The 17,440-nt window shown below is 51.0% G+C and overlaps 1 protein-coding gene across 2 annotated transcripts; it reads right to left on the minus strand.

Moving 5' to 3' along the window:
• Positions 1-3,814: 3,814 nt before the first annotated feature.
• On the minus strand, positions 3,815-15,545 carry SDSL (serine dehydratase like). 2 transcript variants are annotated; one of them, XR_015144595.1, is made up of 8 exons: positions 15,516-15,545; positions 11,123-11,317; positions 10,796-10,835; positions 9,964-10,103; positions 8,368-8,456; positions 7,279-7,506; positions 5,188-6,990; positions 3,815-4,226 (listed from the first exon to the last, which is right to left on the minus strand). XR_015144595.1 is itself a non-coding variant. In XM_086348062.1 (8 exons), exons 2-8 carry the CDS (start codon positions 11,294-11,296, stop codon positions 4,033-4,035), a joined length of 990 nt encoding a protein of 329 aa, XP_086204188.1. In that variant the 5' UTR covers positions 11,297-11,317; positions 15,516-15,545; the 3' UTR covers positions 3,815-4,032. The 2 variants fall into 2 exon arrangements, 1 of the variants encoding a protein (XP_086204188.1); XM_086348062.1 differs by having other exon boundaries at positions 5,188-5,312.
• Between the last annotated feature and the right edge of the window lie 1,895 nt (positions 15,546-17,440).

Raw genomic sequence — 17,440 nt, forward strand, 5'->3', positions numbered from 1 at the left:
CTTTATAATTAATGGGGCGGCTTGTAATAGGATTCTCCTGCCTGTGGCGCTCCCAGGAAACACCTTTTTACATAAGATATTGCCCACGCCGGAGTGGCAGCAGAGTGATTTATGGGGTTCCTTGCTCCAGAAAACCTCTCCTGGGGTTGCCCAGGCAGTGGAATTTATCAGGGAATTTGGAAGCCAGGCAAGAAACCTGCCCGTGACATTTTTGGTGGAGTTTAAAAAGCACAAACATTGGGGAAGGGAGAAGCCAATGGGACGGGGCCAGGGAAAGAGGGCCCACTGAGGTTGGGTTTTCCACCAGCAGAGCCTGAGATGGGAGTTCCTGGCACATGACATATCAAGGGAGCCCTCAGAGCAAAAGCAGGGCGGGGGGCAGGAGGTGAACAGGAGGAGGGGAGGGTGCCGGTGGAGTCAGGGCTCAGCCCGATTGCAGGGGGCTCTCTGCTCTGTGGATGGGACCACAGAGATGCTCTTACCTTGAGGTTGCAAGAGGGGCTGGCTTTTCTTGCCCTCCCACACCTCTCTGGACACAAAGCCTCCCATCAGCTGTTCCTGGGATATGGGGTAGCTGTCGGCCCCCAGCAACCATCACTCCCACTATGAGCCACTTCCATCTTTCCATGCCCCTGCCATGCCTGGGGTTGGCTCTGGGGTAAAAACACCTCCTTTGCCAGCTAAAGGCTGGATTTCTGCCCTCTGTACCACCTTGGCTCATGGCTGGAGTGGGGTGGAGTGGAGGATTAGATGGAGGTGGGCCTCTGGAGCCAGGGGTTCTAAAGTCCACCTGATGCAGGGACAGGGGGTACCTTGGCCAACAGAACCCGCAGGGAACCCAGGGCACTCCCCCCTTGCCCCGGAGTGCGTCCGGCTGGGATGGGGACCCGCGTGTATCTCAGTAGGTACACACTGACCCAGTGCTCACTGCTCTCCATGCAGCCCTAGACCAACACAGAAAATCTGCTCCCGGGACCCTCATCGTAGGCTCCCTGTTTTCCAAACCAAGTGGCCCAGGAGGGCAGAGGCGATAGCAAGAGTCTCTCAGCCCCAGTGCCCATTCTGCTGGATCAGGTCATAACCACCATCACCTCAGCTTCAACCATCTACGCCCCTCTCTCTCCGTGTCCCCACCCTGCCCTGGGCATTCCTTGGGTGTCAACCAGGAAGGGCCACACACCAAGGTAACGGAAGTGTGTTATCCAGACAGGGTCAACAGACCCCTCGGCATCTTATCTCCAGCTCGCCGAGACCAGGAGAGGAGTAAACAGCAGCTGACAAGTCTCCCAGGGGTGCAGCCAAGGACGGGAGCCCGACTGGGAGACAGAGCACCTGGGATGGAGACGGGCCCTGCCAACTCACCTGGTTGCGGAGATGGTCTCTGGCTGAAGCAACCTCAGGGGGCTTCAGGGAAGAGGCTGCCCTCACACTGGGCTTCGAAGAATGTGTGGGATTTAGAAGCGTAAGGGCATGGCAGGCAGGGAACAGGGCTCGAGCACAGGAAAGGAGATGGGAGAGCCGTTGTGGTTAGAGGCACAAGCCCAGATGTTTACACAGCAGGTTTCCCATTTGGCTGTGTGACTTGGAATAAGTGCTAGACGGTTCTGCGCCTCGGTTTCCTCATTTGCAAAAATGAAGGTAATAACAGCATCTACAACGTGGGGTATTGTGGGGTTAAATAAAATGACTGGGGGTGAGAGGTAGGCTCAAGAAGCAGGGGATGTATGTATGTTGTTTCGTTGCTAAGTCATGTCCGACTCTTTGCAACCCCATGCACTATAGCCCACCAGGCTCCTCTGTTCATGACATTTCCCAGACAAGAATACTGGAGTGAGTTGCCATTTCCTTCTCCAGGGGACCTTCCCAATCCAGGGATCGAACCTGCATTTCCTGCATTGGTAGGCAGATTCTTTACCAGTGAGTAACCAGGGAAGCCCAGATACATGTATACTTACGGCTGATTCAGGTTGTTGTGCAGGAGAAATCAACACAACCTTGTAAAGCAATTATCCTCCAATTAAAAATAAAATAAATGAAATGACTGCTAAGACCCCTAGCGCACAGTACAATACAATACACACAAGCTCAACACAAGAATAAATGCTAATTCCTCCACACCCCTCATCGTTGGGGGAGGAATGCTCAGAAGATGGTAAAAACTAGCAATGACTGAAAGACTACTTATGCTGAGTTCTCATAATAATCTGCACACAACCTATTGTACAGATTAGAACACTGAGGCACTAAACAAGAGCATCATTTACTCAAGGTCACCAGGATAGTGAGTAGGAAAACTTTCAGGCTCAAGCCTGGCTCTGGGGCATTCAGTGTCTCTTCTGGTAACTCACAAGGACATAAGTCTGCGTCCTGGAGGCTTCTGGAGGGACATCCTGGCAATCAAAGTCAATGTCTGCGATCAAAGGGAAGGTGAAGCCAAGGCAGAAGGAGGCCACTGCCGCTCTCAAATCCTCCTCTTGAGAAACGGAGGAGACACCTGGTGGAGGGAGCAGTCTGGCCCAAGGAAAGGAGGTGGGAAGCCGCAAGTGGGCCTCTTCCAGCACAGAGGGGCAGCCTGAAGCCCAGAGAGGGGAAGGCACTTGCCCAGGGTCACACAGTCATGACGCAGCCCCAACAGGGAGCTGGATTCTGCCTTGAGCTGTGACGCAGGGTGGCCCCCACACTGAGCTTTGTTTCCTGCAGCACTGGGAAGGGTCAGATAGGGCTCTCCCCATGCCAAGACCTCGTGGGGCCATCTGTCTTTGGGACTTCAGCACACCGTAGCAGGCTGGAGCCAAGGAAGACCCTGGGACAGGTCTCACCTGCCTGGAGGCTCTGCCTTCCCATTGGAGACGCTTTGCTGCCCCCTGGTGGCTGCAAAGGATTCTGATTTCCTCTGTTTTCAAAGAGCTCCCTTTCCAGGGCCGGCTGGAGCCCATTTCCAGAATCAGTCCCCTCCCTCTTTGTGACCCTGAGGTGTGTTCAGACCCACCCGGAGGCCATACCTCCTTCTCCAATGGCCCGCCACGCCAAAAAAAAAAAAAAAAAAAGGGTGGAAATCCAAGAAATACAGAGTTATGTTGAAAAATCACCGGATTTGATGCGGGCTGGTCTACATTGCAGCCTTTGTGCCCTTAATCGAGGTATATCACCTTCTCAAGTCTCAGTGTCCCCATCTGTAGAACAGGGACGATAATAATGGTTTCTAATCCATGATGCCTTTGTGAATGTTAAAAAGGACAAGGAATAGAAGGTTCTTAGAAGTCCTGGCACATGACAAGTATTTTGTAAAGATTAATGAAGGGACTTCTCTGGTGGTTCGGTGGTTAAGAACCCACCTGCCGATACAGGGGACACGGGTTCGATCCTGGTCTGGGAACTAAGATCCCAAATGCCTCGGGACAACTAAGCCCATGCGCTACAACTAATGAGCCCACGGGCTCCAGAGCCCGCGCTCCTCAACAAGAGAAGCCACTGCAATGAGAAGCCCATGCACAGCAACGAAGACACAGTGCAGCCAAAAATAAATGAATAAAATATTTTTTAAAAAAGATTGGTGGAGTTGTCCTCACTGACCCAGGGCTGAGAAGTGACAGAATGTTCCCTCCCCTTCCTGAGTAGGTCCCCTAGGTAGTGGAAGCCTGGTAAGGAAGTCAGCATGGCCAGATTCCCTTAGAAACCCGAGTTTTGAATTCTTGGCTTTATTGCCCAAGCTGTAGGATATGAAAAGAGTCACTTTATCAGAGCACTGACATCAAGGTTGCTGTGTGCCTTCCCTGAGTCCACAGAGGTTAAAAAAAAAATGGACCTGCTGGAGTTACAGACTCAACTCAGAAAGGGTTTATTGGCCAGAGCTGCAGGGAAGCCAAAGGGACAAGTTCAGATGGGCTTCCTGCAGGAGGCTGCCAGCACAGCAGCACAGGGCGGCTTCTACTGCCTTCCATGAGCCCAGAGGCCCCTCAACCAGCTATATGGGTGTCCAGGAGCCTCTTGGGGATCGCTGGAACCCAGCCAGCCCTCCCAAACCAGGAGCCCTTAATCCTGGCCGAGCTGGGCTTTCAGAGCCTGTAGCTCTCCACTATCGATGCTGTTGCCTCCGCACACGATGACCACGACTGGGGCTGGGGAAGGGCACAGGTGGCCCTCAGCCTGGAGCTTCCCCAGGAGGCCTGAGTAGATGGCAGCTAAGGCTGCCCCGCAGGCAGGCTCCACCAGTGTTCGCTCATCATCTGCCCAGAGAAGGGGATTGGGGTGGAGGGGAGGAAAGGGAGGGAAAACCAGTTAGTGCTCAGCAGGCTCTGGGCAATGCAGTTCCATGAAGCCAGCCATTCAGGCATCCATCTCACAACCTATCATTTGTCTGACCCTCTGTCCATCCATCAATCTGACCATCTATCCCTCCATCCATCTGCCTTTCATCCCTCCATCCATCCATCATTAGACTGTCTGTCTGTCCATCTATCAGTGTATCTATCCATCATTGTATCATCCATCCATCCATCCATTCATCCATCATTTGACTGTCCATCCATCAATGTATCCATTAATCAATGTGTCCACCCATCCATCCATCCATTTCTATGTCATTTGTCAATCCACTGCCCATCAATCCATCCAACCAGCCAGCCACCCATCTACCTATTCATTATCCACCTTTCCACTCACTCATACATTCATCCATTCATTCAACAAATATTTATTGAGCACCCCCTCCCTGCCAGGCCCTGGGGAACACAACAGTGAGCAAGACATACCAACCCCCACCCTCATAGAGTTCACAGTCTAGTGATGCAGGTGAATAAGCATCTGGCACTTGTAAGAATGGTGGACTGGTGCACAGGAAGTCTTCAGCCCCAGTAGGGTGGGGGTGGGAAATCAGAGGAGGCTTCCTGGAGGAGGTGCCATGATGGGCTGAGTAGCCCTTTAGTTACATGAAACCAACAGGCAGCAGGGCCAGGATGGGCAGCCAGAGGGAAGAAGAGTATGTACAGAAATCTGGAGGCTAGAGACAGGACACACTTCTTCACCCCTACCCCTTCCATCCACTCAGTGTACACTTACTGCATGATTACTATATACCCAGCCCTGTGATAGGCACTGAGGATATGGACAAGAGAAAACACACTCTCTTCAAGGGGTCCACGGACCTCGTAGGTTTCCAAGCCCAGGTGGAGGGCACTGCTCACTCACCCAGGAATCGCTGCACAGCACTCACGGCTTCAGCATCCTCCACCACCTCAGAGAAGATCCTAAACTCTTTTGTACACTCCAGGGCCCGTGCAGCCACTGTCCTGGCCCCCAGGCTCTTGGCTAGACTGCAGGAGCAGGCCGTTGGGGCAGGGAAGGCAGGGGTGTGGAGAAGAATTGGGGAATCAGGTCTCCTCCCTGAACAGCCCCAGCCCTCCCCAGCCCCAGGCACCCCTCCCATCCTGCTGTGGGCCCAGGACTCAGCATTTTAAGAGTCTAGAGCAGTGCCTGAGTCAGGGAAAGCACTCAAAAATTATGTGTCCCATGAATGGCTGATGAGCACATATCCCTCTGACTCTACAACCATGACTGTGCTGTTCTTGCATAGACCCCAGAAAGCCAAGCCTAGAAAATGATTCTTTCATTGTATTCATTCATAACCACTTATCGTGTCTATACTATAGCTGTATTTATTGACTATTTACAGGGTGCTGGATGCATGAATTTTCATGGGGGGTCTTTTGTTTGTTTTATTTTTCGGTCGCACCATACAGCCTGGCACATGGGAATCTTAGATCCCTGACCCGGGATTGAATCTGCACCCCTGGAGTGGAAGCACAGAGTTGTAACCACTGGGCCACCAGGGAAGTCCCCAGGATTTTCTGTTTTAAGTCTTACAATCTCCCTTGGGAGTTAGAAATGTATGAGTCCCATTTTATAGGTCAGGAAACTGAAGTTCAGAGAGGTTGAGCAACTTGCTCAAGGACACACAGCTAGTCAACAGCTGAATGTGGATTCAAAGTCAGGCAGTCTGGCTCCAGAGTCCATTCTCTTTACCTCTGTGCTTGGGATGGCCTACCTGCTGGTATTTTCCTGAGCTGGGCAGTGTTTCAGGGCCAGGAGAGCTTTTGCTGAGCTCATCAGAACTGACGCTGGGACCTAAGTGGCCCACAGCATGGACTCTGGTGCCAGGCTGCCTGGTTTCAAGCCTAGGTTCTAAACTAGCTGTGTGACCTTGGGAAAGTCACTTTGCCTCTCTGAGCCTCAGTTTCCTCATCTGAAAAACGGAGATAATAATAATAGCTGGGGGTACTTCCCTGGCAATCCAGTGGTTAAGAATCTGAGCTTCCTCTGCAGGGGACATGGGTTCAGCTCCTGGTTGGGCAACTAAGATCCCACATGCTGCAAGGCCAAAATAAGATGAAGAAGAATTGCTGGTGCACGAGGTTGTTGTGGAGAATGAGTTAAAGCATTTCCAGTGCTTAGAAGAGAGCCTTCCAGACAGTGAGTTCTATAAAAGTGTTAGTCGCGATTATGGTTATAGCTCTTATCCAGAACCAAGTCTGGGAGCAGAGACAACAGTGAATAAGGAAACACAAGGATAAGGAAATAAATACCCACTGTAGGAAGATGAGGGAGAGAGAGAGGAAAACCTCCAACAACAGCGTTGAGGGGAGACTCTCTCTGGGGCAGAGAAACCAACCAGAAGAAGAAGATGGAACCCCAGCACTTCCGGGCAGAGGACACAGCCTGTGCGAAAGCGTGGAGGGCAGAAAGTGCCCAGCCCATTTAAGGGACAGGAAGACAGGCCAGTGGCTGGAGTGGAGTGCAGAGGGGTCTGATTCCAGCCTGAGAGCCTAGGGAACGTGCTGATGGGTTTAAGTAGGGAATGAAAAATTCCTACAGATCAGTCATGCAGGACTAAGGAGACCCCATGGAGGGACTTCCCTGGTGATCCAGTGGTTAAGACTCTGCCCTTCCAATGCAAGCGGCATGGGTTCCATTCCTGCTCAGGGAACTAAAGTCCTGCATACCGTATGGCACAGCCCCAAAAAAAGAAAATAAAAATTAAAAGATAATTAAATGCTTAAGGACTTCACTAGCATTGCAGTGCACTTCCACTGCAGAAGGCACACGTTCTATCCCTGGTCAGGGAAATAAGATCCCGCTTACCATGTGGTGCAGCCAAAAAAAATTTTTTTTAATTAAAAAAAATAAAAGGAGACTCCCTTGAGAGCCCCCACCCTCACTAATTGGGACTGAGAAGCCCCAGGACAGCCCAGCACCCCACAAATGCCCCCAGCCCACGCCTACCTAGTGATGCCGGGAAGCGTCACCAGCTTGCCTGCCTTGATGGCTGCGTTGAAGCAGTGTGCCCCTTGGGTCTCCATGGCGATTATGGGCACGTGTTGCCAGCCCACCTCTGCCAGACCAGCTGACACCCCGGCCAGGAGACCTCCGCCCCCGACTGCCAGCACCAGGGCACCCGGTGGGGTTCCCAGCGCTGCCTTCAGCTCCCGTACCAGGCTCACATGGCCTTCCCTGTGGGACGAGGGAGTGGGAGAGTTGGCAGGACTGAGGGCGGGCCTGGTCCCCAAGGCTCACAGGGACACAACCCTCCACAGTGCCAGCCCCCGCCCCATCCACAGCAAGGGGAGGGGAGACCCTGCCACACTTAGTTCACTCAGCTTCCATCCACTCAGTTCATTCCTTCACTCATTCTTTCTCCCCTTCGTCAGCCTCCCAGGCACTTTCTCAACCCATTTCATCCATCCCATAACTTTGGAAAGAGGCAGCATTTGTGTGTCTGCTTAAGAGCTGACCAGCATGGGAATTCCCTGGTGGTCTAGTAGTTAAAACTCCTCGCTTCCACTGTAAGAGCCATGGGTTTGATTCCTGGTCTGGGAACTAAGATCCTGCACGCCAAATGGTATGGCCAAAAATGAAAGGGCAGACCACTGTATCACTTGGAATCAGGCCAACTCACGTCCTGGGTCTGGGACCCGAGGTCTCCACCACTTACTAGCTGTGTGGTCTCAGGCAAGTTTCTTGACCCCTCCAGGCCTCAGTTTCCTCGCCTGTGAAATGGGCATAAAAAAATTTCTCTCTCTTGGGGAAGACTAAATGGATTAAATGTGTCCCAAAGTACACACTTAATCAAGGGGATTTATTCCTAGCATTTCAATCTTATACATGTGGAAACTGAGGCACAGGGTGCTAAGATGCTTTGCAGGGTCATACAACTCAGGAGTGGCAGAGGTGGGGTCTGGACCTCCGTGTGCCTGACTTCCAAGCCTCTTCTCCTCTCTGGAGCTCAATTTTCCCTTCTGTCCAGTGGAGGACCCTGACTCAATGAGGGTCTCCCAGCACTGAGCTCCATAGGGGAAGGGACACCAGCCTTACCATATCAAGGGGTGGTCAAACGGAGGGAGGTTCACCCAGCCGTCATTCTTGGCCAACTCTTGTGCCCTCAGATTGGCCTCTTCCCAGATCTAAAGAGAAACCAAGACCTTCAGAAGACAGGAATTAGACAGCTACAGAGGTTGGAGCAGTGCCTGAGGTCTCCTGGATGACTCCAGGGCCTGATGGACTGGGGAGACCCCCAAGAGTGAGACCAGAGCTGGTGTGGACCCAGCAGCCTCCTGGGACAACAGCAGAGCTTCCGCGTGGAGAAAAGGATGCCACGTGATTCCCACAAGTCAGATGGGACATGTTCAGCTGCCAGGCTGGATAAGAACGAAGCCCACCAGCCTGTGGTGCTGGGAAGAGGGGACTCCGAGCTCCCAGTGCAGGGCGTGTGGGTTCGATTCCTGGTCAGGAAACTAAAATCCCACATGTTGTGGGGGAAAACCTTAATAATTAATTAATTGCTAGCTCATTCTGTAAAGAATCTGCCTGCAATGAAAGAGACTTGGGTTCAGTTCCTGAGTTGGGAAAATCCCCTGGAGAAGGAAATGGCAACCCACTCCGGTATTCTTGCCTGGAGAATCCCCATGCACACAGGAGCCTGGCAGGCTACAGGCCAAGGGATCGCAAGAGTTGAACATGACTCAGCTACTAAACCACCACCACCAATTATTAATTAATTAATGACAAAGCCTGTTTGAGACCCCAAGAACTATAGCCCACCAGGGTCCTCTGTCCATGGAATTCTTTAGGCAAGAATAATGGAGTGGGTTGTCATTTCCTTCTCCTAGGGATCTTCACAACCCAGGGATCAAACCTGAGTCTCCTACATTGCAGGCAGTTTCTTTACCATCTGAGCCACAAGGGAAGCCCAATAATTAATTGTTAATTATTACTTAATTAAAGATAAAACCTGTTTTCTAGGGATGACAGCCGGCTAGATGGATGGATAGACTTTTTTTTTCCTTCTTCCCAGGAAAGGAGAAGGGTTATATGTTAAGTCTGTTTCTTTGGTAACAAAGTGAGCCAGTGATGTCCTTGTCAGATGATATCCTTTCATATCAGGTGGACTCAGAGTGGGGGATGATGCTATAGTGATCTTTACATTTTATTGTCTTATTGAATGGTAAAAATGTATAGTGAGTAATACCAAGGGTTAGTGAGGAGGAAGGGAGAGAGATGGAGTAGGAAATGGCAACCCGCTCCAGTATTCTTGCCTGGAAAATTCCATGGACAGAGGAGCCTGGTGGGCTACGGTCCATAGGGTTGCAAAGAGCTGGACGTGACTGAGCACACACACACACACACACACACACACACACACACGGAGACAGATACTATCCTGATAATCACCAGCTTCCTGTTTCTCCTGGGTTCATACAGGAAACCTTCTCCAAGTGGAGAGAAACAAGTCGACAGATCTCAGCCCTTAATATACATCACGTCTCACTCACCCCTGAGCTCAGCCATCCTAAGGGATGACTAGGTCCCAGGCATAGTTCACTAAAAGGAAAAAGAGAGTCTCTCAGGGGCGAGGGAGGGGTTAAGGAGGAACAGCCCCTCCAGCTGCTTTGTCCTTCTTGGGGTCCTTACCTTTCCAGTCAGCTGAACTTCGGCCCCCTCCCCCTGCAGCCTGTTCACCACCTTCACAGAGGTGCCCTCGGGGAGCACAATGGTGGCTGGGATGCGCAGCTTCCGGGCGGCATAAGCAGCTGCGATGCCAGCATTACCCCCTGCGGAGGCAGTAGAAGAGGGTGCTATGGGCAGTTGCATTAGTCTATTGACACACTATTCTCCTGCCCGCCCCGCCTCCCATTTTCCTTTGGGAGTCACTCCTTCCCTACGCTTATATGCTCCCCCCATTGGCCCCAGAGGTGGACACGTGATCTAGGTGGAGCCAATCAGAGAACTCAATCACCTGAACCACGATTCATTCAGGGACGAGTGCATGATACAAGCTGGGCGTAAAAGACCAGTTCATAGATCGAGGAGACCACGGGGAGGGGGTCCTCCCCTTTCACTACGGTTGGCAGGATGGTAGGAGGCAAGCCTAAAACTCCCGATGGCCATCAGGCAGTCTATATGAGAGAAGAGTTAGTGTAAAGGGAAGGCAAACCAAGAAAAGGAGAGATACAGAGGAGACCACCTGGGTCCAGCTGTGCCTGAAACCCATTATCCCAAGAATTCTTTGATTCTTGGAGTCTGTAATTTAAACCTGTATGAATTGGGTTTCCATCACTTTCTACCAGGAGGCTTGAATGATGGGAAGGGAGCAGGACATACAAAGCAGCTGTCTGCTATGACCTTGATAAGACTGGACCTTTAAGAAGAGGCCAAGCCCTGGACACCTCCTGCAGCTCCAACTCCTCCTCCACCACACCCAGCCCCCAAGGACCCTCACGAAGTAGAAAGGGGGCAGGCTCACCTGAGGAACACACCAGGTGTCTGCATCCCTTTTTGGCCACCTAGGAAGACAAGGAACGTGAGCAGGGGCTGACCCGAGCAGGTGTCCTGGAGCCCTGGGGGGGATGGAGTTAGACGCTCCTCATCGTATCCCACTCCAGTATTCTTGCTTGGAGAATTCTATGGACAGAGGAGCCTGGCGGGCTACAGTCCATGGGGTTGCAAAGAGTCTGAGGGACTAAGCGCAGCGCAGCATACCACATCATACTCCAACTCTCCCCATCCCTCATCCTGCCCACAGCACTCCCTTCCCAGCTCTACAACCTCACTCCTCCCCTCCTGCCCTCACCTCTTGGCAGAAATGCCCGATACCGCGGATCTTGAAGGAGCCCGCCGGCTGCACATTCTCATACTTGAGGAAGACAGGCATGCCAGCCACCTGGGACAGCGCCCAGCTCTCCAGCAGAGGCGTGACGATGTGGAAGGGCTCACCCTCGGCACATTCCTCCAGAGGGCTCTTCATCTCGGCAACCACCTGGAGGGCCTGCAGTAGGGCACGAGCGTCACAGCCCAGCCGGCTCCAGCCCAGAGTCCCTCTAACTAGGACCGGGGAGGGGGAGGGAGAAGCCCCTTGGCTTGGCTCCCTTCATTCCAGGTGGCTGCCAAGCTGTGAGGCTCCGGGCAAGTATCTACACCTCTCTGGGCCTCAGTCTGACCATCCCGATCAAGGAGACTTGTACTAAGGGTGCTTTTCTTCTGTTAATGTGGATGCTACAGCGCAGGAATGGAGAACGTGGCCAATAGCGGTGATGAATGAATGAGATTGGGAGAATTCATGCAGTCATCATTCATTGATTCAAAAAAAAAAAAAACATTCCTGAGCACCTACTGTCTGCCAGGCAGTTTCAGGTTTCGGGACCAGGTGTGGACAGGTCAGAGGCAGCCCCATGTTTTAGTTGGGGAGACAGAATCAAAGAATTGCAACCTGGAGTGAGCTAGTGGGGAAGGTACTATTTTATCGAGGGTAGTCAGGAAAGACCCTCTCTCAGGAAAGAAACTTTAAAAAAAAAATTTGTATTAAGGGGGACTTCCCTGGTGGGACTCTGCACTTCCAATGTAGGGGACACAGGTTCTACCACTGGTTGGTGAACAAAGAGCCCGTATACCTCGGGGAAAAAAAAATTAAAAACTTGTACTATGGAAAATTTAAACACAGCAAAAGTGTCAAGAAACATCTGATGTAGCCGCCACTCAGCTTCAACATCAGCTCATGCCTGGCTTGTTTGTTCCATATCTGTACCCATCCCCCTTCCTGTATTATTATTTTTTCTATCTTTATTATTATATTTTCCTCCCATATTATTTGATCTGTAAATATTTCAGCATGTAGCTATAAAATTAAAGAACTCTTTTTAAACATTGTAGCCACAGTTTCAGAGCAGTATACAATTTGTCCAAACTCTTCAAATTCTAACCTTGAGTGAGCTATTTTTATTTCATGGAAATTAGACCTCAGTGATGTTCATTTTTAAAAATGTAATCACAATACCATTATCACATCTAAAAATATTAACAATCATTTCTTAACATCATCAAATATCTGCTAAGTGTTCAAAATTCCAATCGTCTCACTAAATGTGATTAATGGTCGGTTTTGCAGATCGTGACAGTTTAAGGTTTTTAACAGTTTGAATCGGGTTGCAGAAGGGAGCTGTGCATTTTGGTTGGTCGAGAGATAATTTAATTTCCTTTTGATCTGCAGCTTCTCAAAGCGGGAGGGCTTCCCTGGTGGCCAGTGGTAAAGAATCCGCCAGCTAATGCAGGAGACGTGGGTTCGATCCCTGGGTCAGGAATATCCCCTGGAGAAGGAAATGGCAACCCACTCCAGTATTCTTGCCTGGGAAATCCCATGGACAGAGGAGCCTGGCGGGCTACAGACCATGGGGTTGCAGAGTCAGACACGACTTAGCAACTAAACAACAACAAAGGGGAAACTTTGAGATGAACAAGGAGAGACAAGCAAGGGAAAAGCACTCCTGCAGAGGGAACAGCAGATGGAACCACCGCTTGAGGGAGGTGAACTTGGAGTGTTCCTGGCGCTGATGAGACAAGGGATTGGGTAGAGGTGAGAGTATGAGGCAAGCAAAAACGTGCTTAGTCTTGTGAGAGCTGGACCCTAAAGAAGGCTGAGCACCAAAGCACTGATGCTTTAAATTGTGGTGCTGGAAAAGAGTCTTGAGAAATCCTTTGGACTGCAAGGAGATCAAACCAGTTTATCTTAAAGGAAATCAGCCCTGAATATTCATTGGAAGGACTGATGCTGAAGCTGAAGCTCCAATACTTTGGCCACCTGATGCAAAAAGCCGACACATTAGAGAAGAAAGACCCTGATGCTGGGAAAGATTGAAGGCAGGAGGAGAAGGGAGCGGCAGAGGATGAGATGGTTGGATGGCATCACTGACTCAATGGACATGAGTTTGAGCAAATTCTAGGAGATAATGGAGGACAGGGAGGCCTGGCGTGCTACTGTCCAAGGGGTCACAAAGAGTCAGGCAAGACCGAGGGACTGAACAAGGAGAGGTGAGCAGGGATGTTGGGGAGGGCGTTCCAGTCCACAGTGAGGCGTTGGGATATTATTCTATTTCTACTTGCTATGGGAAGCCGCTGGGAGATTTGAAGCTAAGACGCAGGTGAGTGAGTGAGTGAGTGAATGAACCAGTGTGAAAGGGCAAGAAGCAGAGAGGGAGGAAATTAGAAGGGAGGGAAAGTAGAAGGGTTTTTTGTTGTGTTTTGTTTTGTTTTGTTTTTTAAGGAGCAAACGCTGGGTCCCTTTTGTTTTTCCTTTGGGAGGGAAAAGCGTTGGGCCGCCCCTTTGCAGTTCCACTACTTGCCACTAGGAGGAGCGCATCAACCTCCATCAGCTACCACCAGCTCAAAGCTTCTAGTCCACACTTACTAAGTCAGGGCTGGGATCCCCGCATCAGAGGGTTCCAGGTCTCTTATCCCTGGATTTGACTCTGAGTCCTTGCTGGGATGGCCCTGAGATTCCCCAGGCAGAGAAAAGCCTGAAACACTTCCACCCAGCTCCATCCATGAAAATTCATGGCACTGGGGGAGAGCAGCCTGTGGGCCACCCAACCAGCAGACCCAGCCCTGGCTTCACCTTGGTTCCAGAGCCCAAGAATTTGTGTTTTGAGGTCAATCAGAGGGTAAAGTTAGAAACTAGCTATGATGCCCTGGCTGTGTGACACAGGCAAGTATCTCAACCTCTCTGTGCCTGTTTTCCCTTCTAAAATGGGAATAATAACATCCGAACTCACAGGTTAGAGTGCAGGTTTAACCACTCCAGTATTCTTGCCTGGAGAATCCCATGAACAGAGGAGCCTGGCAGGCTACAGTCCATGGGGTCACAAAGAGTCAGATATGACTGAGCGGCCCAGCGCAATAATAATAACAGATATTCTTTGTTGAGTCCCTATTATGTGCCAGAAATTGGCTGAGTCTTTTGGAGGTGTCATCTCCTTGGGATCTTCTAATGATGCTAATATGCTCATCCTTACTCTAGAATGTTTACAAAGCCCGGACCTAGGAACTGGGGATACCATGGTGAACAAGATAGACATCTACTCTTGGAGGGGACTTTATAGTCTTATCAGGGGATAATGAAGATCCCACATGCCGCAACTAAGACCCGGTGCAGCCAAATAAATAAGTTAATTTAAAAAAATGTTTTTGAACCTGAGCCCTAAAAAAGTGAGACTGAACTAACCACACAACAAACTGGGAGAAGAACTTGGGCATCACAGGACCACTGTGAGGATTAAGCGAGGCCTTATATTAAATAGTAAAGACATCAACTCTGCCTCACGCATAATAACAGCTAATAGTTATATGGGAATTACTGTGAGTCGGGCACTATGCCAAGCACCTTATAATAATTACAACAACCCTGAGATAGGTTCAATTATTAACTCCACTTTATAGACAATGAAACTGAGGCTCAGAGAGGTTAAGTATTAATAACTGGCCCAAGGTCGCACAGCTAGAAATGGCATGGCCAGGATTCCAAGTCAGGCAGTACAAGTTGGCATCTGTGCCCTTCCCCGCCATGCTGCACTTTCTCTTTTATAGTAGCATTATTATGATGATGAAAGATGTGAGCATTTAGCACTTGACCGCTGGTTGTCTTTAGAAGCAAATGCTGCTGGTTCAGTCCTCAGGCTCCCCCCAGCCCTCTTGGTTAGACTGCCCAGAAAAGAACAGCAGGCATCAGTTAAATGAATGAGTCCCAAGTTGCCAACAGCCTTATCAAGCCCAGAGGCCCATGAGGGCACCTGCTACATCTATGTATTTGGATAAAGACCAGCTAACTGCCTTTTCCACCTCCTTTGTCCTTCAGCTTTTCTCCAGAGGCCACCCGCAACACTCTGCAGCCAAATCCTTGACGCCAGGGTTGGGAACCTCAGCGACCTCTTAGTTGCCACAATGCCCAGCCCCACCACCCTGGGAGCAGGGTGGGCTCCCCAGTCTTCAAGGTCCTGGGCCCCCAGCCTTCTGCTGCAAGTCAGACAGGCCGCAGGCACCCAGAGCTGAACCTATGGAAGGACTTCGGACAGCCTCACTCCCCCACTTTCTGTCCAACGAGCTGGGACTTGGCTCCAGAACCTTCCAAACAAACCTCTACTCACATTCACAAATGCACGCAGAGTCCCAGGGCCCTACTTGGGGCCAGACCCACTTACCTTCCTTCCCAACAGTTCTCAGACCAGCTCAGGGCCAGTCCGCTGCCCACCAGCCTTCTTGGGCACCAGCTGTGCCAACTCCCTGCAGCCTCCTGTGGCCTTGGCCCCTCCCCTCGTGGTTAAAGGGATAGCTCTCCACTGGAGGAAAAAGGGGACAAGATCAGCCTTCACTGCTTCTCAGTTTGCTGTCCCAGACATGTGACGACCTGGCCCCATTTTACAGATAAAAAAAAAACTGAGGCCCAGAAATGGGAATTCACTTGGCCAAGGCCACCCAGCCAGCAAGGGTCACCCTTTACCCCTCCCTCTGGATCACCTCTGCTGTGACACAGACACCTCCCAATCCAGTGCTTGTCCCAAATGCCAAGCCACTTCCCCTGGACCACCGTCAAGGTCAGCTTAGGTCTGAGAAGAGAAAACAAGGATAAAGAAACAATTATTATCTGTCACATGAGAAAGTCATGTTTCCTTCTGAAGTTCCTCCTCATCTCTGATATTTTATGCCCAACATTGGGACTCAAACAATTATTTATTGTTCAAATGAATAACTCTGACAATCAATTCATTCATTCCAAGAATATTTATCGGACACTGACTCTAGATCAAGCCCTGGGACCATTAGCCTCAAACAAGACAGCATGTCCCCTGCCCTCAAGAAGCCCCAAAGGGGGACTTCCCTGGTGGTCCAGTGGTTAAGAATCTGCCTTGCCATGCAGGGGACGTGGGTTCGATCCTGATCAGGGAAGTAAGTAGTCGCCTCATTGCAGCTACTAAGTCTGCGCGCTCTGGAGCCAGTGTGCCACAGTTAGAGAGGCCCTGGACCGAAACCAAAGATCTGGCATAATGCAGCTAAGACCTGATGCAGCCAACAAAATAAGTAGGCCCCAGGGGACCGCTGAAGAGCAGTTGTGATCAGTGCTGTCAGACGTTGGCAGGAAGTGGGGAGGGCCAGGGCTGTGGGTGCCCAGAGCAGGGCTTCGCCTGGCCCCAGGAGGCTGGGAAGGCTTCCTGGAAGAGGAGACTCAGTGAAACCAGGAGCAGGAACACAGAAAGCAAAAGTAAAGAACTAAAAAAAATGGGGTGTTCCAGGAACAGATGTGCGCAGTAGGGCTGGTACCGAAAAGGCAAGGGCTGGAGAGGAAGTCCGTCTGGGGCTGGAGAGGCGGGCAGGGACCAGAGCCCACAGGATGCCCCTACCAGGGCAGGGTGTGGACCTCACCTGGGGCACTGCATTAGGCAGGGGAATGCCACGATCAGATTTCTGTCTTGTCTCTGTTGCCATCTCATTGGGTGATTCTAAGCTGGTCACATCCATGGGGTGGTGGGTGGGAGGCGGGAAGGCTCAATTCCCCTGTATGTCAGACTGGACGTGAGGTCCAGGAAGCACGTGGCTGAGCTGCCCGGATTTGATGATTAACTCCCAGGCCCTTGGGGTCAAAGAGAACTGCTTGGTCATGATTCTTGATAAGGACTTTAGCAATTTCATTGCCTCCTCACACTACGCACACGCCATCCTTGTCAGATGTCCTGTCCTGGAAGGGGAACTGGGGACACGGAGGTGGTAAAACCTAATTTATGCCCTGAGGTGGCCCCCAGCCTGAGGGGAGAGGAAGATACCAATTCAGTGACAACCCTAACATCCCCTAAGAGGACACAGAACAGAAGATCCCCAAAGGGCAGCTGAAGGTGGGGTGTGACCAGGGAGGACTCCCTGGAGGAGGGGGCCTTAGCACACATGCTCAGACAAGAAGCATGACAGCCACATGTACTGCAGGTCCACTGTATGCCAGCCCTTCTGTGTCGACAAGAGATTCCCATAGGTTTTTGCTTGTTTTGTTTGTTTGTTCGGCTCCACTGCCTCTTCATCTGGGTGTGTGGACTTTCTAGTTGTGGTATAAGGGCTTAGTTCCCCTGCAGCGTGTGGG

Source organism: Bos grunniens, chromosome 17, assembly GCF_055505025.1.
Source record: "Bos grunniens cultivar Pamir isolate PY7600 chromosome 17, Bosgru_T2T1.0, whole genome shotgun sequence".
Taxonomy (NCBI): domain Eukaryota; kingdom Metazoa; phylum Chordata; class Mammalia; order Artiodactyla; family Bovidae; genus Bos; species Bos grunniens.

Coding starts and splice junctions, on each gene's coding strand:
- SDSL (XM_086348062.1), bottom strand. CDS start 11,296: ATGAAGAGCCCTCTGGAGGAATGTGCCGAGGGTGAGCCCTTCCACATC. Junction 10,104..10,795: donor ACACCTGGTGTGTTCCTCAG/GTGAGCCTGCCC, acceptor CTGCCTCCGCAG/GGGGTAATGCTGGCATCGCA. Junction 8,457..9,963: donor AAGTTCAGCTGACTGGAAAG/GTAAGGACCCCA, acceptor GTTTCTCTTTAG/ATCTGGGAAGAGGCCAATCT.